This window comes from Podarcis cretensis, assembly GCF_951804945.1.
Source record: "Podarcis cretensis genome assembly, chromosome: 2".
NCBI classification, from domain to species: domain Eukaryota; kingdom Metazoa; phylum Chordata; class Lepidosauria; order Squamata; family Lacertidae; genus Podarcis; species Podarcis cretensis.
Window position 1 is genome coordinate 107,072,152 of NC_137171.1, and position 25,521 is coordinate 107,097,672.

General features: G+C 44.2%; 1 protein-coding gene across 5 annotated transcripts in view; it reads right to left on the reverse strand.

Moving 5' to 3' along the window:
- Positions 1-1,932: 1,932 nt before the first annotated feature.
- The window catches only part of CCDC71 (coiled-coil domain containing 71), a 28,411-nt gene continuing 4,822 nt past the window's right edge, over positions 1,933-25,521 (reverse strand). Inside the window, exons 1-2 of one of the 5 annotated variants that reach the window (XM_079963787.1) lie at positions 22,972-23,146; positions 1,933-9,769 (exon numbers count right to left, since the gene is read on the reverse strand). In XM_079963787.1, coding sequence (XP_079819913.1) covers positions 8,512-9,708 — 1,197 coding nt within the window. In that variant the 5' untranslated portion in view covers positions 9,709-9,769; positions 22,972-23,146 and the 3' untranslated portion in view covers positions 1,933-8,511. Of the gene's footprint in view, positions 9,770-11,684; positions 11,779-22,911; positions 23,147-25,521 lie in introns of those variants that run through there. The other 4 variants (XM_079963786.1, XM_079963785.1, XM_079963788.1 and 1 more) reach the window with 4 other exon arrangements.

Sequence of the window (25,521 nt, forward strand, 5' to 3'; positions counted from 1 at the left end):
CCAGGAGATATTGTCAAAGGCCTTCTCCGCGTCTATAAAGATTAACACTGCTTTTGTATTTATGTCTGTTTGCAAAAGTTCCAAAATGTCAATAATGTCTACCTGGGAGAAAGCCCGCCTGGTCCTTATGAATTACTTCGTTTAAAACTTTTTAAAGTCTACTTGCCAGAATATCTGCAAATATTTTGTAATTCACATTTAAAAGAGAGATGGGACGATAGTTCTTAAGTTGTGTCTTTTCAGCTTCCGATTTTGGTATCAATGTGATGAAGGCTTCTTTCCACGATTCTGGCGCCCTCCTTCCCTCCATAATTTCATTGCTAACCTCCATCAATGGTTGTATCAGATAGTCTTTTAATGTCTTATAATACTTGGAGGTCAGCCCATCTGGTCCTGGAGATTTGCCCAATTTCATATTCTGAATGGCTTGTTCAATCTCTTGTCGTGTTATTTTGCAGTTCAGGATTGATCTATTTTCTTGTGACAATTTTGATAATCCATTTTTTTCCAAAAATTGTTTAATTTCAATCTCATCTTGCGGCCCTTGAGTATATAATTTTTTGAAGTATCTCTGGAAGCACTTTCTAATATCCACAGGGTTCTGAATGTTTCTTCCTTCAATCTCTAAATTTGTAACTGTATTTAATTTTTGTCTCGTCTTCAACTGCCAAGCTAGCAGTTTTCCACATTTATTCGCCGATTCAAAAGTTTTTTGTTTCATTAATTTAATCTTCCACTCTATTTCCTGGTTTATCAATTTAGAATATTGTGCTTGATGAAGTTTAATTTCTCTCAACGTTGGCTGTGACTTCGGATTTAATCTTAGCTTCTTTTCTAATTCTTTAATTTTCTCCAAAATTTTATCTTTCCTCTCATTTTGTGTCCTTTTCTTTACAGCATTCTGTTGTATCAAGAACCCCCTCATCACTGCCTTGCTTGCGTCCCAGATAGTTCTTTTTTCCACCGTAGTGTTCATGTTTATCTCAAAATAATCCTTTAGAGCTTTTTGGGCCTTCTTGATAACCTCCTGATCTCTAAACAGATTGTCATTCATCTTCCATCTAAAGGAGCCGGTTGGTATTAGTGTCATGTCCAACTTTACTGGATTATGGTCGGAGCAGGTCTTTTTTTTCTGTAATCTTTAAAACCTTAATAAAAATTTATTTTAAAAAAAAAATTGAACTGCCGACCTTCTGATCAGCAAGTCCTAGGCTCAGTGGTTTAGACCACAGAGTCACCCACGTCTACACTACAGAACAGCAAAGCTTATCAATAAACCAGTGCGGAATTGTGTCCCTTTCAGTAACACCCAATTAAATGTATCTGCATCTATCAATGTAGAATTGGGCATCGCTGAGAAATCCTAAGCATTAACGGTTTCAGCAAACCATCCGTTTACGTCCATCCATTGTTGCAAGGAGGAGACAGGAAGGCTAATGTGAGGGGAACCTGTGGTCCTGCAGGACACCAGCTCCCATCAGCTCAGCCAGCATGCTCAATGGTCAGGGATGGTGGGAGCTATAGCCTATCAACAGCTGAAGGGCCACAGGTCCCCTGCCCCTGGAGTAATGGACCATTTGCAGTTGTGTTCCTGCTTCTTAGGGTGGTTTCTTCCTCAAACAGGCACTAGAACTGAGGAGCTTCTTCTCCCCCACAGATGTGTGTATCAATTGTGGCTCAAGATATGTGAACTGGGGACCAATGAATTGTGGCTCAAGATTTGAATGAATTGTGGCTCAAAATTGTGGCTCAAGATATGTGAAGTGGGGACCAATGAATTATCTACATTTGCCTCCACTTCATGTGACTGCTATTAAGAACACAATTGGGTAGTTTCTCTGCAACCCAAGACTCTCACCCCCATCTCGCCTCAGTTTTCAACATCTCCGAAGGACAAAAGGACTTTAAAAAGACAAGACAGACACAGTAAGCTGGGTTTTGAAGCACCATTTTTTATGTAGAATGGCAGAGCGGGGGTCATCTGCTACAATTCCAAAACCAAGGAAAGAAAACTTTCACTTCATTTAAAAAATAAAAGACGGGTCGGGTTTTTTTGTTCCCTTTCCCTCCTTGGTGAAAACATAATACTCAAAAAGTCGCCTTGTGTCACACGAGGCTGTTCCAAAAATATACAAACACTGAAACCGGGAACGGTGGGCTGGCTGCATATGTAACATCAAAACAGAGAACTTCAGAAAGCGTCCTGCACAAAGAAACTGAATGGGAGAGAAATCTGCTCTTGCGAGGCAGCCAGGTGGTGGTTCAAACCCATAATACCAAAGTGTTCTGTTTGCTTCTCCTCCCACATAGTGCCAGGGAGTCACAGGTGAGAAGTAACCAATAGCCAGAGAAAAATATATGTCTATATAATGTTATATCAAGGTTTACAGCACGTTGGGAAAATGGCGGGTGGCCACAAGTTCAGGGCTGGAGATGAGATCCACTTCCATGAAAGGACACCAGGTTTGTGCTTGGCAATGTAGAAACGTTGAGAAGGGCCGCCACACACACACAATACCTTGTGCTGGCCCTGCCGTAGTCTGGCTGGCAGAATCTAGCTACTCTGCAGGTGGCGTCTACCAGGAAAGACAGCATCCGAAACACAAAGGACCAAGGAGAGAGTCGTGGTGTGCTACATAAACGAAGGCCACCTCTGTGGCTCCCATGTCCTTCGGGCGCAAAAGGGTACAATTCAAAGTGCTTTGCATATGGAGACCGGCAGAGGCAGAGAGACAGCCGGGAGACACAGTGGTTTTTCAATGTCTTGTGTTTTAACAACTGTTTCCACAGACCCTCCCCGTTCCAGGCACTGGCGTAGCAGCAATACCCTGTCTGAGCGATAGGAAGAAAAACAGGGGGAAGGGATATTTCCAGACCATCGTTCTCCACAGAGAGAGCTCCCCAAGGGCCTGCCCATGACATTTTAGCACTTCCGATCCCTGCTGGCACAGCCACAGCGAAGCGTTTCGCACGACTGGTGGGGATCGGTCTGGGTCCTGCAAACCATGCGGTGAAGGTGACTGGTCTTTGGCTTGCCTTCATCCACCACCTCCAATCTACTCTGGGAGGAAACGCATACCAAGGGAAGCAGGAAGGAGGCAGGTTGGCCATGCCCAATCGCCTCCCAACTCGCAAAGACAAGGTTGCGCAGTGAGAAGCATGGGGTTCACCCACAAAAACAGGGGAAGATTCTTAAAGCAACAGGAGCCCCTTGGAATCCTCACACATGACTGCAAGTAGGGAGGCTTCACAGAGTGGTACATGCAAAAGCTCCCTTCTTGCAAATGTCAGAGGTGGGGCTGGTCAATGCGGCCCCAATCACACTATGGGCGTAGCCAGGATGTATGTTTTTTGGGGGTAGGCCACCCACCTGCCTGGCTCGGTCTAGCAGATTCAGAATGAAATGTCCCAACATGTCTTAAATCGCTTTCTTTGGACCCCACGCTCAGAAAAAACCTGTCAAAACCTTTCTACAATTTCTACTTTTAGTTAACTATTTTTATTTCTTTACTTGATGTTGGGGGGGGGGCAGCTGCCCCCCTGGCTATGCCCATGACTCACATTGGAATGCGTGCGCAGTTTGAGTGAGCAGGGCTACAGTCCCCCCCGCCCCACAAAGCAGAACTAGCCTGTCACAAGAGACTAAGAATAGGAGACTGAGCAGCTAAGTGGGTGTAATATCTTGTAAGTACTCCTAATCCCGCTTCCTTCTTCCAGGTGTCCGTACCCACTCAGCCGCAGCATTTATTCACTTTTATCGCATCCAGAGCCTCCACATGCCCAGCAAGCCAAGAGGGCATGAAGCATGTTCTCAGCTTACAAATGCACTTGCTAGCTCCCAACCACAGGGCGCACAGAATAGGTAATCCCTTATAAAATGCAAGCGTCATGAAGCACGGCTCAATCCGAGACCATTCGGATGCATGCTTTCTGGTACTGGAGCCGTGGAATTGCGAGTAGCGCTGGACAGAACCTCACCTGCCCCTTCCAATTGCCTCTCTCCCCCAAAAGGCACTCAATACCGTGCAGAAGTGAATCCAGCGATCACCTCTAAGTGAACAAAAGCCTTTCAAACCCAGAGATCCAAGTATGCGAGGGCTCAGTCGATGACGCAAAAGAGCCATCCTGGGAAATCTCAAGCTGATTCAGCTTAGGAAATCGCAGGGTGGAGGAACAGGACAGTGCAGACAACTGCCCGGGATCCAAAGATGTTTGCTCTGAGTAGTCATTGCCAGATAGCCACAGGCGTGCTCCCCTATGGGAGGTTGGAGATCACCACATACGTCAACGTGTGACATCGTCTCATACCTAGCATCCAACGCATCATAGCCTTCTCCGATAATTACTCTCTAAGGTCGCTTTCCCTAAAATTAATCTTCCCCTGTACCCAAAGATTCTTTTGAAACTGGGATGCTGGGGCTGGCCCTGTGACCTAGCGGACATGGACGCATGCAAAAAAGCACCCGCAGGTCCGTGGTAGAGAATCTGCTTTCCATGCAACCCCAGCATCTTCAGCTAAAAAGGAAACAGGGCTTGGCAAAAGACCCTTGCCTGAGACGCTGGACAACCAGCACCAGTCCGAAGAGAGAATACTTGGCAGATAGGATAGATCTAAGGAAAGCAGATCTATTGTGAAGCTTTAGCGCATGAGGGTGGCTACTCCAAAGACACCTGGAAACTGAGTAGCAGAGGTTGCATGCATGAGCTGAGCGCTGGCCCCATTTCCCCATGCCCAAAATTAGGTGGCACTCTTGATGGTGGAGGTCTACAAGCACTTTTGGCACCAGTCCCGTTTTTAAGCAAGCACCACAAGACACGGCCTCCCCTCTTAGCATTCTTTTAAGTAGTAAGATTGTTTTAGTTGAGAAAGCTTGCTACTGAAGCAGTGAGCAACTGGGGGTCCTCACAGGTTCTCCCCCACTTCAGCTGATGGGCATTAAGGGGCTCGGGGAATTCTTCCCATGCAAGAGACCATTCATCTCCTCGCGCTAACTTATTGCAGTGAACTACGTGGGCTTCTCAAGCATCAACCAGGGAGAGGAAACATTACAGGCTAAGTAGATGTGACCATTGTAAAGGCACAAAAAGCTATCTAGATTCCTGCTTAAGTTTTCTTTAGAGTTATATCTTTACCAGGCTAAGTGCCATGATGCTAGTGTCTTTTGGGAACAGAACGCTTCGCTGCAGCAGATTGAAAACCTGCTTCCTAGAAGACCTTCTTGACCTCGTCCCTGGGGGTTCCCCGAGCCTGAATGAAAGAGCTTTCATCTTGCGCTATTCATAAACTGCTTATGCGTTGCACTACCTTTCCAGGCTAATTTTAACATTGCAAAACCAAAAGGAGAGGTTGAGCCACAACAAATAAACTCAAAATTGATGGCTTATCCTTATAAGCAAACTGCCTGATGAATTTCCATTTAAAAAATCCTTTTCCTTTTCAGGTGAGAAAGAACTCTCTGATAGTAAGAGCTGCTCGACGGTGGAACAAAGCACCTTGGAAGGTGGCAGATTATCCTGCATTGGAGATTTTTAAACAGGGGTTGGGTGGCCATCCGTCAGGCATCCTTTAGTTGTGATTCCTGCGTTGAAGGGGATCAGACTAGATGATCCTTGGGGTTCCTATTCTATACCAGGCTGAGACCTTGTCTATTGTTGGGGGTTTTTTGTGTGTTTTTGTGTGTTTTTTTGCTTTCTGTTTCTTTTTACAGCTCTCAGCCCAGGACATTTACAGAGGGACTTGGTACACACACATGTACACATCCAGCCAATCTCACATTTGGTATTTAGGGCAAAGAGGGCTAATCTCCCTTTACTGCCTGCAAACAGGTTGTAGAGCCTCATTTAATTGCTATTTATGTTGCTATCTCTGTTCCTCTTATCGATTCAAGGTATTTGTTCAGCCAGATGTTGTGGAAACTTCAACTCCCACCAGCCCTTAGCAGCACGGCCAATGGTCAAGAATGTTGGGAGTTGCAGTCCAACAACATCTGGCGTGTGTGTGTCAGAGTTTCCCCCTCCATGCTGTAACAACTGTTCCTTCCTTAAGAACACAATCCAGGTACGCAGAGTTTTGTGAGTTGGCCAAGAATTCCCTTGGCAAGCCGTAACTCCTCCAACGAAAACGACAAACCCTCAAGGGCACTTGAGCAGGTGGAAGTCACACAGTTGAAGCCAGACTATGCTCCTATGCAGTTGTGAGTACAACAGGTGCACAAATCAAGAACCAAGGCTTCACCAAAAGCTGTTCCAGGAGGAAAACAGTTTCCTCTAGAAGCAGATTTGTTTGTGTACTGATGCACCCAACTGCCACCCAGTCACGACTTTGCCAGGCACTTGGTGTGAGTGTGCACACGCACACGAATGACATCATCAAGAAACTTGCCACTAGCACATTCCCTATTGGAAGAGCAGAACAGGATTTCCTACAAATTCATTGAGAAGAAAGCTCTTAAAGCATCTACAGCAGCTTGGTGGAAGGGAGGGGGAGGTCCCCCTGTTTTCCTTTTGCCCTACCAGCAAGATAAATACCTAACTCAGAAGAGATCGCAGAAAGGAAAGATATGATCCTTTGGAGAGAATGTTTTCTGAAAGCAGCTTAACTGGGGCAGGCCAAATGCTGGAGCTGTAGTCGGAAGAGGCTAGATTTTCTCCTTGCCTTAACTGAGAGGAGACGCTCAAATCTCGAGACCCCCAACCCCAATGGAAAGATGCCAAGCAGCAACTTAGATGAGCCGCTGTGCTAAAAGCAAAGATTGTCCCAGCATAGGCGTGAGAAGGCAGATTTCCAGAATGATGGTGCTGGCAGCTCTGCAAAGTCAGAGCATCTGCCAATGGCTCGTGGAGAAGATCACCCACCCTCCACCACAGTGGTTCAACAGGTTTAAAACAAGCTTAGGTTTGCAAACGTGGCACAAAGTTGAAGCATACTCTTCTTAAAATACTGGAGGTGCCGGCAAGGATAAGAACATTTAAAACAGTGGTTCTCAACTTTGGGTCCTCAGATGTTTTTGGCCTACAACTCCCATGATCCCTCGCTCACAGTACCGGTGGTCAGGGATGATGGGAGTTGTAGGCCAAAAGCATCTGGGGACCCAAGATTGACAAAGGCTGCTTTAAAGGCTCGCAGGCCAGAAGCCTCTGCTGTGGTTGGACTAGATGACTAGGTCCCTTCCGAGTCTGCAATGCTAGGATTCTAGGATTCTTTTTGCAACAAGAATCACGTCCAGTCACTTCTACATCAGGCCCGAAAACCTCATTATCTTACTGCAGCAGGATACACCTGGGTACATTCAGATGCCCAATGGCTGTAGGTCAGACATACTAAAATGTCTGGTGGCAGAAACGTTCCAACGATTGCACTAGAAAATATTTATCATAAGCAGCCACAGGTTCTTTTTTAAAAAAACAAAAAACTAAAGAGAGGGGAGGGTCAATTCCACTATGGTTTGCTAAGTTGCCCTTTGGAGAATAAAACACAGGACACAGGAAAATAGCTGGCAAGCAGAGCCCCCCATGAACTCTAGATCTTCAGAAGGGGCTTCCACAGAGAGGCGCCCTTCCTGCCCACTATGGCACTAACTTGGCACTAAATTATGAGGCACCCTTTTCTGCTTGCTTGGGGCGTGCCAGGGGCCTTGGTCTGTCCTCCCTTGCTACTTTTTTCATATGCAAAGTCTCCCTATTTGGGGGCAACCCTCCTCCCCAAATATCCCCTTTCCTCTGCCACTGCCTCATGGTCTGCTGGGATTAAAAAATCAGGTCAAGCGAAGGGACGAGGGCACCAGAGAAAGCAAACGTTTTCGCCTTCCCTTTCTATAAACTCTCCCGGCTGATGTGCAATCTTTATCCCCCAGTCAGATCTATAAGGTGGTGGCATGGGCAGCAAGCAGGAGCCAGCGGGTAGTAAAGGGCAGCCAGCCACTCAGATTTACAGCCAAGGGAGGCAACACTGCAGACAGGCAAAGGCCTTCCATTAAACAATCTAGCAACAAATTGGAGAGAAAAGCTTTTGAAACCAACTTGGGGGGTGGGGGGCAATGAAGAAGGGATCACATTCTGACAGCCCTTGGGCAATGCATGTATGTGAGTCCGTAGATATTTATATTTAATAATAAGTATATAAAATATGATCAAATCAAAACCAAGTAGGTTTACAGGTTTGTTTGCTTTAAAAAAAAAAGAAAAGTAAAATATCACAGTACACCAATCATCCCCAGTGCTGCCACATCCCAGATGTGTGCTCTGCCATGTTGAAAAAAGCATGGTAGAAAAGTGTTCTAGAGGAAGGCTTATATCTATCAGGATGAAGCCTCGGAGGCCTCTTAAAAAGTTTTTTTTTTATAATATATAATCCAACAGTTGCCCAACTCGGCAGAACTCGCCTCAGCCGCTAGTGACAGGCCTGAGGACTGCAAACGTGGATATCCTCATCAACTCCCCCCGCAAGAGGCCTGCAGTCTGCTTGATGGCGTCTGCATTCGTGGCCCTGCGGCTCCAACTTCTCCGAGCCCCTCAAGGGACGCTGCGGGAGTGAGGCAACGGCTGGATTCTGATGACAGGGGACAGATTCACCCGGAGGATCTTCTGTGCTCTCCTCCGCAACTCGTCATCGGAAGAGCTGTTCACCTTGATCGCCCGGAACTTCAGCAGGTTCAAGGTCGCGGACGCCAGATCCGGTTTGCCGGGAGGCGAGACGGGAGTCGTTTTCTTCCTGTGCGGCAACTCCTTCCCCTCCTCCACTCTTTTCCTCTTCTGCTCGGCCGTCTCCTGGCGGCTGCCGCCACTTCTCCGTTCCGTTTTGGCCGCGGGCGGCTCCTTCGTCCTGGACGTCCCAGTACTGCAGCTCTGGGAAGGGCTTCCGGAAAGCCGGCCGTTCAGAACCCTGGAGGCTTTGCAAGCGTTGCTCTCCTGCAGAACGCCACCCTTGGGTCCTTTCACGAGGCTCACCGCCAGAGCACCAGAGTCCGGTCCTTTTTTCGCCGCGTGCCTATACCCTTTGGGGTCCAACTGACCGGGTGGCATTTTAGTAGCTTTGATGGCTGGAGGCTGCCTGGACGCCCCAGCTGCCTTGAGGAGCTTAAGGTCCGAGGGTGAAATCCCAAGGCGCCCTTGTTCACATTTGGACTCCAGGCAGGAGGCTGTGGCTTTCAGAGGGACCAAGGCTTCCAGCACAACAGACAGTCTCATGGCCGGGTAGACGCCAGGGTACAAGTGAGCAGGGAAGCCCACAGCAGATGCATTCGATGTGCCTGAGCGTGTCCGTTTCAAAGAGTTCAACAGGAGGTTGGTGGAATTACTGCTCTTCGGCAATGGCTTTTCAGAGTCTTGGGGAGAACCTACAGTAACGCCTGCTAAGGGGCCAGGTACCTTTGCCACGACTGCGGTGCTTCGGGCCGGAGCCTTTGCGGATTCCGAAATAGGGGCAGCTGCTTTTGAAGTGTCTGGAATGCTGCCTTTTGCCTGGCCGGGCATACGGGCAGTACATGACATGTACCCATAAACGTCTTTGCTTCTGAGGATGGTGGGCTGGTAGCCTTCCTCCCTGAGGCCTTGGAGAAAAGCTACCAGCTGGGTCTCTGTGTCAGACAGGTCCCTAGACATGGGGTTGAACACTCGCAGAGCTTCTTCCAAGGCCTTCTGTCCTGCGGAGGAGATCCTTGACCACGAATGGACGGCTTTTTCTTCCGCATTGTCCACCTCAACATTCATGGCATTAGGCTAGCGGTAACTTCTTAGGGGTCCAAACCACGTGGAAGCCAATGCAGGTCACCTCAAATGAAAAGGGGGAAAAGGCAGTTAACTTATAGCCCGAGAAACAGACAAATACAGGGTATTTTTTTTCTTGTGTGGAGGCTCTCAATCCCCCGAGATACCTCTGCAGTGAGTTAGCCTTACCTTTCAAGAGCACAAGCCCTACAATCACATGGAGTCAACTCTGCCAGAACGCCATTGACCGAATAAGCACATTATAGCAAAGCTGCAGAGGACACAGAACTGCCTGAATTTAAGAAAAACTTAAACCTAAACCAGAACTGTATACCATTTAGCAAGTTGCGTCTCCCCCCTTCCCCAAAAGAATTGTATCAGCCACAGATATAATTTTAAGGAGCTAGTCTAAATTTCAGAATGCTACCACAGCTGCCCAAAACTACCCCCAAAAAGGCGAGCTCGGAGCAGAGAACTTCCTGTCCCGTCACTGGACTCACATTCTTTTATGTTAACCCTTTTTCATGATTCAGCAGGCGATAATCCTAAAGAGACGCTCGCACAGCATCTTTAATAGATCACTGCAAACCTTTCCCCTGCTCTAAGTCTCAGAACATGTCATAAAGCAGTGCCTGCATCTTCCATTTTGGTCTATAGGTGTTCCAAAACAAATGTCTAAGTAATTTCTTATGTTCAAACAAATCAACCCTGCCTTATCATCATCTTAAGCAAAGACTATTTCAAGGAAGTTGCTCCGAGGATTCTATTGACCACCCACCTGCCCCAATCACAATTAAGGCTTTGTTCTTCCTTTTGATTCTACGGAGGTACAGGGGGACATTCTGATTTCCGTTGCTGATAGCAGAGGAAAGAGAGAAAAAGGTTGATAGGGCAATAGGTTGCCAGGAGATCAAGGTGCAAGCTGACTAGGTAAAGAGGTGCGACTCAAACGAAACACACACTTTTTCATTAATACACACGACACCTTCATCATCTGGCCCATATTTTGTTCATAAGTAACTTATTTTTTGAGCATGTGCTCTCTTGAGCACTTATATTCTGTCATTTCTTTATTATTTATTTCAGGGGTCTCCAAGCTTTCCTTGCCTTGGGCCAGTGTCTCCAGCGACAATTGCACGGCGGGCCAGAGGGTGGGGGAGCGCGTGCCCATACGCACAAGCTATTTCCGGCGCACTTTCAGGTTGGAGGAGCACTGGAAATAGCTTATGCGCATGCGCACGGACCTCCTCCGACCCGGAAGTGGGTCCCTGCGCCACGCTGGTAAGAGCGGGTGGCAGTTGCCACGGGCCGGAAAAACGAGTCCCTCGGGCCTTATCCGGCCCCAGGGCTATAGGTTGGTGACCCCTGATTTATTTCATAAAATTTATACACCCCTTGTTTGTTAACAAACAAAAACCCCTCAATGCGGTTTTACAAAAAGATAAAACAGTAAAATCCAGAAAATCACGCTTTCCCTGTGCAGGCCACACCATCCTGCGATTATGTTTCAATCAGGTAAAGAAATAGGCTTGTGCATCAAGAATAGCTCTGCCAATCTCACAATGAGTCAAATTTCTCATCATAATGCCTGAGGGAACGCTTGGGGAGATACTCGCGCTCAGAAACAGCTGGGATGCCGCTCAAAACACTTATCTATTTGATTGCATTCTTAATAAGTCTACTGAAGTTTAGGGCCCAGCAGCAACCAGGCCATATTACATATCATGTCCTAGTCACGGTGCAAATACAGGAAAATAATTTCATCGACGATGCCTCCCCCCAAATCCAAACAGTATTAAGAAGAGGATAGCCAGCCAACGGAGTTCAGGAACACTGTCACCTGGAACAAAGGTTTAAGTTTCAAGGATGTGGAAACACCTGTTGCGCACCTGAGAATCATGGACACTCCAGCATGACAAGTCTGAAAAGTGAAGAGAGCACTATGAGCATGGATGAGGCCTCCCCCCCATAATACATACTGATGGTTAAGGACTCTGTGCCCAATTCCAACCAAGCCAGCAGCACTTCTTTCCTTCGGTTCTTAAGTGATGCATTTGACTCTAATCAATTTACTGGTTTGGTCCTATATAGGTAGCAACCAGCTTCCAAATTCATGTTCCAATTCTACCATGAACTAGTTCAGACGCACAACTTACAAAGTCCATTTAAGATCAAACACTTAGAGATGTGAAGGCCTTGTGGGAAAGAGAAAAATTCAGGGCGGGAAAGAAGACGGGTTTTCTCCAAGCCTTTCTGTTTTGTTTTTCTGAAAAATGTCCAACTATGAGAGGTGGAGAAACTTGTTTCAATCCAGGCAAACTTTCAGTGTTTTGTAAGTCCATTATAAATATGGTGACAAATGTGAAGAAGCAGAAACTGATATGGAAATGCTTTATGTCTGCTTGACATTGTTGAGGACTGGAGGGTCATATTCAATATTAGTCCTCCTCAAGAGTAGATGATCCAATGAAGTTGATGAACATTGCTAACTTAGGTTCATCAATTTCAATGGGGCTACTCTACGTTGAATGTATAATCATTTTCTTTCTACCATACTGATGTTTTCTCCTGTTTGGCTGGATTTGTTGCCTGTTCTTCATACACTGGTAAAATGACAGAGTTGCTGGATTCCTTAAGTGTGAACTGAATTGTACCGTTAACAACCATTTGTACATTTTTGTGACTTCTTTTTTTAACATGGCTGCCACACAGCTGTGCCTTGTGAAAATCCGGCCTTGGTGACTAAACTGCATCTTATCTGATATGCAGAAAATCCAAAGAGAGGTTTTGCTTAATTGAGCTTCCATTCAGCAGTTAGGATTGGATTTCCACAAAGCACAGCCACGGAACAACGAGAAAAGCCCTCGGATCCAAGGCAATTAATCGGTATACAATACGCTCAAGATACGAGTCGGGCAGAAGTGGGAACGAGCCCTTACTCTTTGAACTGTGACTCTTGGACCAGGATAAAACAGATTCAAATATGCTGGTTTCATAGCCCCGTACCTGGTTGGTTACTTGATGTTTATATAACCTTCTGGCAATATTGCTGCTTGGGAGTCCTTGCAGTTTCAAGGGCATTTGAACCACAAAGATAAACACTGCACACTTTCAGCAATGTGAGCTGCCACAACAGCTGGAGCGATCACTTGAAAAATGGGAAATTCAAAGGTTGTGAAGGCAACCCTGACTGCGCCTTTGAAAAAAACTCCACTCCAAGCCCAGAGGCCAAACCTAAGAAGACATCTGTATAATGGACATTTGCTTGCCCACTGCAGTGAAGGAGCACTGCTATCAACCTCTGAATCTAGGAAGCTAGCTTATACTTACATTTTGGGGGGTACAGTATATTATTTTGGCTGTTTTTCGTATTTTGCTGTTAGATCCGATTATGAACTGTAAGGTGATTGTTTAATTTGATCAAATATTTCTTAATGGGATGCTTTCGTTAACTTGCTGCTCAAATTTTCATTATATTTTGTAACTTGTGAATTATGTAATTTTCATCCCGCGAGCCTCGACAATATTGATCGTGGAAAGGCAGCATGCAAATAGATGACACTAGGCCAAACCACTGGTCCTTCTAACTGATTGTTGTTGTTTCTGCTGATTTAATGGTTTACTTATTGTCTGTATAAGATATTCTGGTTTTGAATGTTTTATGTTTTATTATGTTTTTATATATGCTGTAAGCCACCCGGAGTGGCTGGGGAACCTAGCCAGATGGGCGGGATATAAATATAGTAGTAGTAGTACTACAGTGGTACCTCAGGTTAAGAACTTAATTCGTTCTGGAGGACCGTTCTTAACCTGAAACTGTTCTTAACCTGAGGTACCACTTTAGCTAATGGGGCCTCCCGCTGCCGCTGCACGATTTCTGTTCTCATCCTGAAGCAAAGTTCTTAACCCAAGGTACTATTTCTGGGTTAGTGGAGTCTGTAACCTGAAGGGCCTGTAACCCGAGGTACCACTGTAGTAGTAGTAGTAGTAGTAGTAGTAGTAGTATCATCTATACTGACTAGCAGTAGCTGGTTTCAGAATGGCCATTCCCAGCCTTGCCTGGAGATGCTGGGGACCTTCTGAATGCAAAAACACACGCTCTACTGCTAAGCTGTGGCCCCTCAGTTTAGCCAGTGGCAGAAACTAGCAAGGCAAAATGCATCTGCTGTAGTAATGCTCCCCTACCCCACAGACCCTTTTTAAGGCTGTGTAGGCACCGTACAGGGACGCGGGTGGCGCTGTGGGTTAAACCACAGAGCCTAGGACTTGCCGATCAGGTCGGCGGTTTGAATCCCCGTGATAGGGTGAGCTCCCGTTGCTCGGTCCCAGCTCCTGCCAACCTAGCAGTTCGAAAGCACGTCAAAGTGCAAGTAGATAAATAGGGATCGCTCCAGCGGGAAGGTAAACGGCGTTTCCGTGCGCTGCTCTGGTTCGCCAGAAGCGGCTTAGTCATGCTGGCCACATGACTCATGTGTGCCGGCTCCCTCGGCCAATAAAGCGAGATGAGTGCCGCAACCCCAGAGTCAGCCACGACTGGACCTAATGGTCAGGGGTCCCTTTACTAGGCACCGTACATTTACAGCACATGACTTCCCACATCCTGAGACTTGTCGTTTCCCCCTTGCCTCGCTACAGCTCCCAACACCCTTGAATGATTAGTTCCCAGGATTATTTGGGGGAAGTCATGTGTTTCAAATGTATGGTGCTTACACAGCCTAAGTCAGGGGGCGGCGGCAACATAAGGCCCACGGGCCACAATCGGCCCACGGGGGTCGTTTAACCAGCCCCCAAGCCAAGCTGCCCGCTCGGCAAGTCCCCGCACGCTGCGCTAAACCGCCGCACCGCGGGGACGCACTTCCGCTGCGCCGGAAATCGCGTCTGCGCAGACGCAGGAAATCACAGATGCGCGGGCACGATCCGGCCCACGGTGGGATCTCTGCTGTAGTGAACCGGCCCAGGCGAAGTAAACCTTGCAGAAGCCCTATTCACACACATCCGGCCCTAGACTAGCTAATAACTTTAGCTGTCCTCACATACACAAACCTCTTGAGTGACAAGCCATGTATCCCTCCGAGGCAACGATACCATGGTCAATATTTCACTACCTATAATGCTATTTTTTTTAAGCGCTATCTAATCTCCTGCAAAGGCCACTGAATTATCCACGAGTATCTCGCAGCTACAGAACTTCCCGCCTCTAAATATCTGTCCATGCCTGAGTTTTCTGCAATGCCTGGGAGAATTTAGCTGGCATGAGGTAGCATTTTTTTAAAAAAAGCTCACTCTTATAATTTACAGTGCCCCATTCTTTCAAAGGAGCAGTCCAGGTTGGCTCAGAATACAAGGAAGGCGCCAGGGGACATAAGCCATTTAGAACTGGCATAAAAGGAACCATAAGAGAATCTCATTTGTAAGAATCAGAAGAGAATCGTATTCTACTTCTAAACAGAAATATTTCCTTCAAGGAGAAGTTTTAGCACTTGCATTAGGTAAAATAAATGAATCATTGGAAAAATTAAGTAAACAAGTGGTTGAAGCATCAACTAAAATTGATCAAAACACTATAAGCATTAACAATTTGGGACAGAAGGGGACTTCCGGGTTAGCGCGATCGGCTAATGGCGGATTCCCTCCGAGCTCCGGAGGGAATCGGCTCTGCTGCAGACGGGTCTCATCGCGACGGCGACACGGGGACCCTTAGAAACCGCAGGCGCGGAAGCCTGCGGACTTGGTGACTCGGTGGGCACCTCAAGCGCCCCCCGACCCACAAAGAGCCTTTTTAAAGGCTACGGAGAGGGTACGGAGAGTGGCGTGGTGCTGTGAGTAGACCGCTACTGCAGTGGAGCGAAGCCGCGAGCCATGGCCGGAGAGCGCTGACTTTTTCCCCTGAAATTTGGACTTGAAATAACCCGTGAGTAGAATGGAATTTGGACTTTAAAATTTTTACCTTTAAATTCAGTACAACCGGGGGATGTGCTAAAGGGAAGTCCGCACCCCCTCTATTTACAAAAGATTTAAAGCAAGGATCGGAGAACTAAGGTGGAGGGATCTTTTTTTTTGGCACGAGTTAAAAGACATTAATTCCACGAATTTGACAGAAGAAGATTTGTGCTGGAGAGTAAGAGTTGAACTTTAGAAGCTTTTGTCTAACCTCCCCCCCTCCGACCCGGGAGTGCCCCTGTGTGTGAGCTGGAGGAAAAGGAACAAGTAGTTTGACAGCTGTCAAAGGAGCTGTCAAACGGGCAGTTAAAGTTAAAAATTTTTATTGTTTAACATCTCTCTGGACTAAATTTGCTATATTTGAATTAAAGTGCTTGGGAACAAAGTAGTTACAAATAACAAAGCAACAGATTGTTGGGAAAGGACTATTAAGTAACTAGAACCCCCCTAGGGGAAACTTTGAAACATTACAATGGCTACAGATGGAAAATTACAGGCAGAGATAGAAAGAATGTTTCTTCTCGTGGGAATACTGCAAGAGCAAAGCATGGCTATGAACAAACAACTTATAACCTTGAACTCTAAAACAAGCAACCCTGCTGAATGCATAAAGGATCTGACTGAAACAAAATCTGCAGCTGAACCAGAGGAGACTTTTTTGGAACTGGAGGAGAGGGAAGAAGGAGTTAAGAAACTACAGGAGAGTACCAATCTGAAGCCTACACTGCTAGAACATAAAGAAGAAGACCTTGGGATTACCAATCTGCGAAAGATGCGAAAGTGGAAAGAGGAAGCCCATGGAACACTTGGAATACTGGAACTTAAAAGAAACAAGAAATATGATTGGGGCTTCCTCTTTGAGTATGGGAGATCAGTTGGCTTGTTGCAGCAGCTGTTACCAAGTATTTTGGATGGAAGAAAATTTGATGAGACTGTGCCAGAGCTCCTTCGAGAACTGAGGACCAACAAAGAGGGCTACCAACAAAACCGGCAGAGAGAGACTGACAGAGATTTGAAGGCCTCTGATGTGAGGAATCCAGGCTAAGAATTGTTTTGTGGACATTTATTTGGGAAGGGACAGAAACCGGGGTAGGGAGGGAGGGGAGAACAGAATTTTAAAACTTTTATGACTTTTGTGTTTGGTTATTATGACCTACATTCAATATAAAAAGGGGGAAATTCGGGGAAGGGAATTTGGGTCGACCTTAGAAAAGGACTTAATATTTATAAGAAAATTGGACAAGTAAAATTTGGCCAAGTAATAAGAATTAATTTTAAAAATAACAATAATATGTTAAAGAAGAGAGATAAGAACCTGCTGAGCTAATTATTGGATTTGGGATGTATGAAGGGGGGGTGGGGGGAAGTCAGGGAGTGGGGTTAAGAAAGTAAGGTTATGAAATTATACTTGTTTTGTTTTTGTTTTCATCTGTGTGTGTTTTTAAAATGTGAAAACCCAATAAAAATTACTTTAAAAAAAAACAAACAATTTGGGACAGAAGGTAAATACTAATACTGAATCTATTGAGTAATTGCTACAGGAATCTACTCTGACTCGACAGACTGCTGAAGAAGCTAAGGAAAAAGCAGGCGCAGTAGAGGAGAAGATACCAGACATACAGAGGCAACTGGAGGATCACAGATCGACACTTTCTATGATTGAACTTAAGGAGAAACAAACGAACCTGAGGATCAGAGCTGTGCCTGAATTAGAGAAGGACAGTCTGACAGACTTTCTTATGCAGGAATTTGCAGACTTTTGGAACCTGGATTTGGAGAAAGAATAATTTAAGATAGTGAGTGCTTTTAGACTTGGAAGAGGGGGTAAGAAGAACAGGGTGAGAGACTGTTAGATTACCCTTCGATCAAAAGAGGAAAGAGACAAAATTTTGAGCCTGCACTTTCAGAAGACTTTGGAAATAAATCAATCAAGAGCGAAATATTTAAAGATATCCCGAAATATCTTTTTGACCTTAGGTCCAACTACGGAGATTTGGTAGCTTTGCTGAGAAGGAATAGAATTGCTTTTAGGTGGGAATTTCCCCAAGGCCTATCTTTTAGCTTTAAAGGAAGAAAGATAAAAATAAGATCAGTGGATGACAAAGGAAAATTCTTGAAAGATCATGGAGAAGACTTGCAGAAAGAATCTGGAGAAGAGCCAAGAGCATTGGACAGAGATCCAACAGACAGAGGACCAGAACAAAAAGCATTGGACAGAGGATTACCGAAAAGAGGAATATTAGACATAGTAAGATTACCCTTTGGATTGGACTGTCCAGAGAAACTAACAGTAATACCACCGACAGAACAAGAGCAAACACTTGGTGCACTTGGAGGAAAATCAGAATAATTACATCATGGCCCTGCAACTATTGAGCTGGAATACTAATGGTTTGAACTCGCCTCAAAAAAGGAAAAGTCTTTCATTTATTAAAAAAGGAACAATTGGACTTGATCTGCCTACAGGAAACACATGTGATAAGGCTCCATAGGAAAGTATTGATTAATAAAAGATTGGGTCAAGAATTTATCTCATCAGACAAAGTTAAAAAAAGAGGAGTAGTAATTTATGCAAAGGAGAGCCTATCACCGAAATTTATATTTAAAGATGACCAAGGAAGATTTGTGGCAATTGAAATTCAACTACAAGGAGAGAATTTTTTGATATTAGGAGTTTATGCGCCGAATGAGGGGAAATCAGAATTTTTTAAAAAGTTGCATGAGACTTTGTTGGACTATTTGGATTATAATATCATCATGATGGGGGATATGAATGGAGTGGGGGATATGAATGGAGTGGTATCTACAAATATGGACAAGGCACAGAAACAGGTAGTTACTAAGGATGGTAGACTACCAAAAACCTTTTTTGAGATGACTGACAACTTGGACTTAGTTGATATCTGGAGGATAAAGAACCCCTTGGGTAGAGAGGGAACTTTCTTCTCTGAAGCCAAAATGACCTGGACAAGAAGTGACCAAATCTGGATAACTAGAGGACTGGCTCCAAAGACTAGAAAAGTGGAAATCTGTCCTAAAATCTGCTTCGACCATAACGCTGTGAAAATGGAGATGAGACTAACACCAATTGGCTCCTTCAGATGGAGGATGAATGACACCTTGTTTAGGGATGAAGAAGTGACTAAGAAAGCCCAAAAAACCTTGAGAGATTATTTTGAGATAAACATGAATGCTACTGTCGAAAAAAGAATTATCTGGGACGCAAGCAAAGCGGTTATGAGAGGGTTTCTGATACAACAGAATGTAATAAAGAAGAGAACCCAAAATGAGAAAAAAGATAAAATTTTGGAGAAAGTAAAAGAAGGCGAGAAGAGATTGAGAGCAAAACCAAAGTCACAAGAGATTTTGAGAGAAATAAAGTTACATCAAGTACAATATATGAAAATGATGAACCAGGAAATAGAGTGGAAAATTAAACAGATGAGACAAAAGACATTTGAATCGGCCAACAAATGTGGGAAATTGTTAGCTTGGCAAATGAAAAAAAGACAAAAACTTAATACTATTACAAATTTGGAAGTGGAAGGAAAGAATATACAGAATCCAGCGGAGATCAGAAAATGTTTCCAGAGATATTTTAAACAATTATATACACAAGGGTCACAGAAAGAAATTAATATAGACCAATTTTTGAAATTAAATGGACTACAAAAAATCTCTCAAGAAAATAAGCTAATGCTGAACTATAAAATAACTGAACAGAAGGTAGAAGGTGCCATGCCACTGGGTAAATCTCCAGGGCCGGACGGTTTAACTTCAAGATATTATAGATCCTTGAAAGATTGGATAATACAACCATTAAAGGAAGTTTGTAATGGAATTCTGGAAGGGAAAAGGCACCAGAGTCGTGGAAGGAAGCGTACATTACACTTATACCGAAAACTGAGTCTGAGAAGACACAATTTAAGAATTACCGCCCCATATCCCTGCTTAATGTGGATTACAAAATTTTTGCAGATATTTTGGCTAAAAGACTAAAAAAAGTATTAGTGGAAGTGATACATAAAGACCAAGCAGGCTTGTCTGACAATACGAAAAATATAATTAACATTCTAGAAAAATTACAAGTGAACATTAATACTAAAGCAGTTTTGATATTTGTAGACACGGAGAAAGCTTTTGACAACATTTCTTGGAGCTTTATGAAGAAGAATTTACAGGGGATGGGGGTTGGTCAAGGTTTTGAAAATGGTATAGGTGCAATATATTCAGAACAAAAGGCTAAATTAATTGCCAATATTGTGGTGACGGAGGAGTTTAAGATAGAGAAAGGGACACGACAAGGATGCCCAATTTCCCCATTGCTTTTTATTTCAGTCCTGGAGGTTCTCTTAAATATGATTAGAAGGGACCAATTGGTTAAAGGTATACAAGTTGGAGCTAAACAGTACAAATTGAAAGCATTTGCAGATGACCTAGTATTGACATTACAGGAGCCAGAATCTAGAACTAAAAGAGTATTGGAACTGATTCAAGAATTTGGTCAGTTTGCAGGATTCAAGTTGAATAAGTTAAAAACCAAGGTTTTAGAGAAAAATCTAACACCGATCGAGAGAGAGAGGTTTCAGAGGGAGACAGGTTTAATATTGGTTAAGAAAGTAAAATACCTGGGGGTTAATATGACTGCTAAGAATGTGAATTTATTTAAAGATAATTATGAAAAATGCTGGACAGAAGTGAAAAAGGATTTAGAAATATGGTCAAACCTGAAGCTTTCCTTGCTAGGCCGTATCGCTGCTATAAAAATGAATGTATTGCCAAGAATGTTGTTTTTGTTTCAATCATTGCAAATTTTGGATAAAATGGACTGTCTCAAGAAGTGGCAGAGAGATATTTCTAGATTTGTCTGCCAGGGCAAGAAGCCCAGAATAAAATTTAAAATACTAACTGATGCAAAAGAAAGAGGTGGATTTGCCCTGCCAGACTTTAAACTTTACTAGGAATCAGCTGCATTTTGTTGGCTGAAAGAATGGCTGCTTCTTGAAAACACAGACATTCTGGATTTAGAAGGTTTCAATAATGTATTTGGGTGGCATGCATATTTGTGGTATGATAAGGTCAAAGCACATAAAGCGTTTAAAAATCATATTGTCAGGAAAGCATTGTTTAATGTTTGGACAAGATATAAGGACTTACTTGAAAATAAAACCCCAAGGTGGTTGTCACCGATGGAAGCGAAGCCTCAGAAAAAGCTCAATATGGAGGCCAAATGGCCGAAATATTGAGAAATTTTGGAACAAGAGGGAGATAAATTAAAATTGCAGAGCTTTGAAAAACTAAAAGACAAAGTGCGAGATTGGCTCCACTATTACCAAATAATGGAGGCATACAAATTGGGTAAGAAAATTGGCTTCCAGGTGGAAAAATCAAAATTGGAAACAGAACTGTTAGATCCCAAAACTAAGACTCTGTCGAGAATGTATAACTTGCTGTTGAAATGGAACACTCAGGACGAAATGGTGAAATCCGCTATGATAAAATGGGCACAAGATGTGGGACACAACATTATGCTGGCTGACTGGGAACAGTTATGGACCACAGGTATGAAGTTTACAGCATGTAATGCCTTAAGAGAGAATATTATGAAAATGATATACAGGTGGTACATGACACCAGTCAAGCTCGCAAAAATATATCATTTGCCCAATAATAAATGCTGAAAATGTAAAGAGACTGAAGGTAAATTCTTTCACCTTTGGTGGACGTGCCCAAGGATTAAGGCTTTCTGGGAGATGATCTATAATGAAATGAAAAAGGTATTTAAATATACCTTCCTGAAAAAACCAGAGGCCTTTCTCCTGGGCATGGTCGGCCAATTGGTGTTAAAGAAAGATAGAACTTTTTTTATGTACGCTACAACAGCAGCAAGAATACTCATCGCAAAGTATTGGAAGACACAAGAGCTACCCACCCAGGAAGAATGGCAGATGAAAGTGATGGACTATATGGAACTGGCGGAAATGACTGGCAGAATCCGAGACCAGGGAGAAGAGTCGGTAGAAGAAGATTGGAAGAAATTTAAAGACTATCTACAGAAATATTGTAAAATTAAGGAATGTTAGAAGGATGTTGGAATGAAGTTATGTGGTTTCAGTAGTAATGTTATAAAGGAGTATTTAAAGATGGATTATTAACAGGTGAGAATGTAAAGTTATAATATATTAAGATAAATTAGTAAGATAAAAGTAAAAATGGAAAGGATTTGCTGAAATAACTGATTGAACTAGAATACGAAAAAGGGAGGTGTGAGGAGGTCAGGGAAACAAGTAAATGAAAGACAAGATATGGGAAAGTTGGTTTGTTTTTAATTGTTTTTATTTTATTGTATTTTGTATTTTTGTTCTTTTTTTCTTTTTTCTGATTTTTGTAACTCTTTTGAAACTTTAATAAATATTATTTATTAAAAAATAAATAAACAGAAATATTTCCACACGCCTTCTGCAAGAGAGGAGGCTCTGCAGGGAGTTTGACAGCTGCAAGGCCACCACCAAGAAAGCCCTGTTTCTTCAAGAGCACCTGTATGATCACCATAGGTAGCTCAGTCGGTAGAGCAGGAGACTCTTGATCTCAGGGTCATAGGTCTGAGCCCAGGTTGGGCAAAAGATTCCTGCACTGAGGGGTTGGACTAGATATCCTCATGGTCCCTTCCAGCTCTATGATTCTCCCTTCAAGGAGCTCAGGTAAGTATCAATGGGGAGCTCACTTCATGTGACAGATTAGTCTGAGAGATGGTGGCTGCATTCAAAAAAGCACTTTATCCTGTTTTCCGTGTGCTTCCTTGCCTGATTAATTTCTGCATTAGACGTAATCTTTCACACAACGTAAAAGCCATTTGTGGAATCCAGCAGAAGTTAAGCACTCAATTCTGTGTTGCTTCCGGGGGGGGGGGGACCATTTGCAACACAATTAACTTGGAAATCACAGTTTGCACTAGAACTCCACGTGATAAAATCTGAGGCAGTATCCTGGCATACAGTTATTTTCTGCCGTGTAAAATTTCGTGTGACATGGCAGCACAACACTCAAAAAGCCATAGTTCCATAACACGACAGGTACTACGGTGTGAAACTAACGTTAGAGATCAGGACAGAAGTGCTAGAGCATTATAGCCAGGAAAACTATTGAAATTAGCCCCATGTCTGAACACAGGCTATGTCTTAGAAAAATAGTTTCACATTCTGCTGAAGCTATAGCATTCCTGATGGGGGGCCATCCAGCCTCTGCTTAAAACCTCTAATAAAGTACCATCATCTAGCTTTTACTATCTACCGGTATGTGATGGCCCTGATGTGAAGGTGGCTATACCATACTGCCTCTTCTCCATGTTAGCTATACTCAACTCCTTCGCAACCTTTTCTTCTAGGGCTTTGGTCTCCAGACCCCATGTTAGAAACGCCAAATGGAACCTTAAACCTAGGTTACGGTTGCCGCAACAGAATGTCTAGGCGCCATTTTTCTTTCAATGAGATCTATTATTATTCATTTCTATGCTGCTTTGTTCTATGCTTCTATGCTCCTAGGGTTCCTTCCTTGGCGTAGACAGCCAAAACCTTCTGAGGAAAGAGGAGCCAGGTACACAAGGTAGGCTCAACGGAGATTTATTCATCATTAAGACAGTGCCAAATGGTCAGCCACAATGCTATTGCCACAAGCATGGTCTGACCTCGGTGCATGCCCTTCGGCTTTTCTTATATACTCCTCTTCTATCAGGTAAATACATATGCAATCCTCGTGCCCGTGTCATTTATGCAATACTATTGGCTAAAGCAATGCATGAACAGATTGTGGACACTCTGCCTGGCCTTCCAATTGGACACACCATTTTTGGAGTTGTCTTCTCCTCAGAAATTCCTACTACCTTATTAAGGTGTCGTCCTCAATCATTCCTTTTCAGCAGGTTTTGGCTTGCACATTCTGTTACCTATCCCTCCCAAACTTGTCCTTGGCAATTCTCCTTGTTTGTGAGAACTCCTTGTCATTACATTCCAATAAATTTTCCTCCTCTTATCTGGCCATCTATTAATCTCCTATTAAAGAACATAATTGCTAAGGCAAGGTTCTTGCTGTTTACGGACACTGCTTTTGACAAGCAGTTCTGACTCTTAAGCATAGACGGCAATTTTGATTTTAACTACTTCTATATATGTATTCATAGGGACGCAGGTGGCGCTGTGGGTTAAAGCCTCAGCGCCTAGGGCTTGCCGATCGAAAGGTCGGCGGTTCGAATCCCTGCGGCGGGGTGCGCTCCCGCTGCTCGGTCCCAGCGCCTGCCAACCTAGCAGTTCGATAAATAGATAAATAGATAAATAGATAAATAGGGACCGCTTACCAGCGGGAAGGTAAACGGCGTTTCCGTGTGCGGCTCTGGCTCTGGCCAGAGCAGCGATGTCACGCTGGCCACGTGACCCGGAAGTGTCTCCGGACAGCGCTGGCCCCTGGCCTCTTAAGTGAGATGGGCGCACAACCCCAGAGTCTGTCAAGACTGGCCCGTACGGGCAGGGGTACCTTTACCTTTACCTATATATGTATTCATAACACTATACATCATATATAGATGATATACCATATATCATAACATATATTCAAAGTGTTGGTGCTGACCTTTAAAACCCTAAATGGCCTCGGCCCAGTATACTTGAAGGAGTGTCTCTACGCCCATCGTTCAGCCCAGACACTGAGGTCCAGCTCCGAGGGCCTTCTAGCAGTTCCCTCCTTGTGAGAAGTTACAGGGAACCAGGTAGAGGGGCCTTATTGGTGGTGGCGCCCGCCCTTTGGAACGCCCTCCCACCAGTTGTCAAGGAAATAAACAAGTATCTGACTTTTAGAAGACTTCAGAAGGCAGCCTGTTTAGGGAAGTTTTTAATGTTTGAAGCTTTATTCTGTTTTTAATGTTCTGTTGAAAGTCGCCCAGAGTGGCTAGGGAAACCCAGCCAGATGGGCAGAGTAGAAATAATAAATTATTATTGTTATTTAATGTTTGATGTTTTACCGTTTTTAATATTCTGTTGGGAGCCGCCCAGAGTGGCTGGGGAGGCCCAGCCAGATGGGTGGGGTATAAGTAATAATAATAATAATAATAATAATAATAATAATTAAACATATATCTAACAAGAGAAAATCTCAAAGCAGTTTGCCACACACTAAGCAGGCACATCCAACTCCCAAGAGACTGTGATCTACTCCCAGTATAAAAAAACTGGCAGTGATGTATCCATTGTCATTGGAGGGAGGAGAAGCAAGCATGGGGTGGGTGGATTGCCCAGACTTGTTGAGGGGGGAGGATTCCACAGAGTTTCTGAGCTTTTTTAAAAATTAACTTTTTGTACACTTTATTTAAGCCCGCGATACGATAAGAATCCAGTGATCTACCAGGATCAGCTGGGGATTTACCGGTAGATCATGATCTACTGGTTGGAGATGCCTGCAGCAAAGCATCCCAAAAAAAGACCCCAATCCAGAATAAAACGAATTCAAGCTTCCAAGGAAAATATTCCAGTGACATTTTGCTTTCCCTATATTTATTTACCCACTTAATGCACACACCATTGATCAGCTGATTGGCAGTGCCTGCCAATCTTCCCTTTGGCTGAGCCAAGTCTTTATCTGCCCCATACCTGACTTCATATGTTATGTCAGATGCAGGGCAGGTGAGCATGTCTTGGCCAAAATTAGATTCAGGTGCCAGAGGCTGCCGATCCTTGCACGATGCCAAACTGCAGCCGTTTTCGAACTTCCTAGCTTCAGGGAACTTTTCCTACGGAGAGCTGCCCGCAAATAAATTCCTGCATGTCTGGCACGGAATCTCCGGGTGTTACAAAGGGGTCTGGAAAGCATTCAGCTTCTGGGTACATGCTC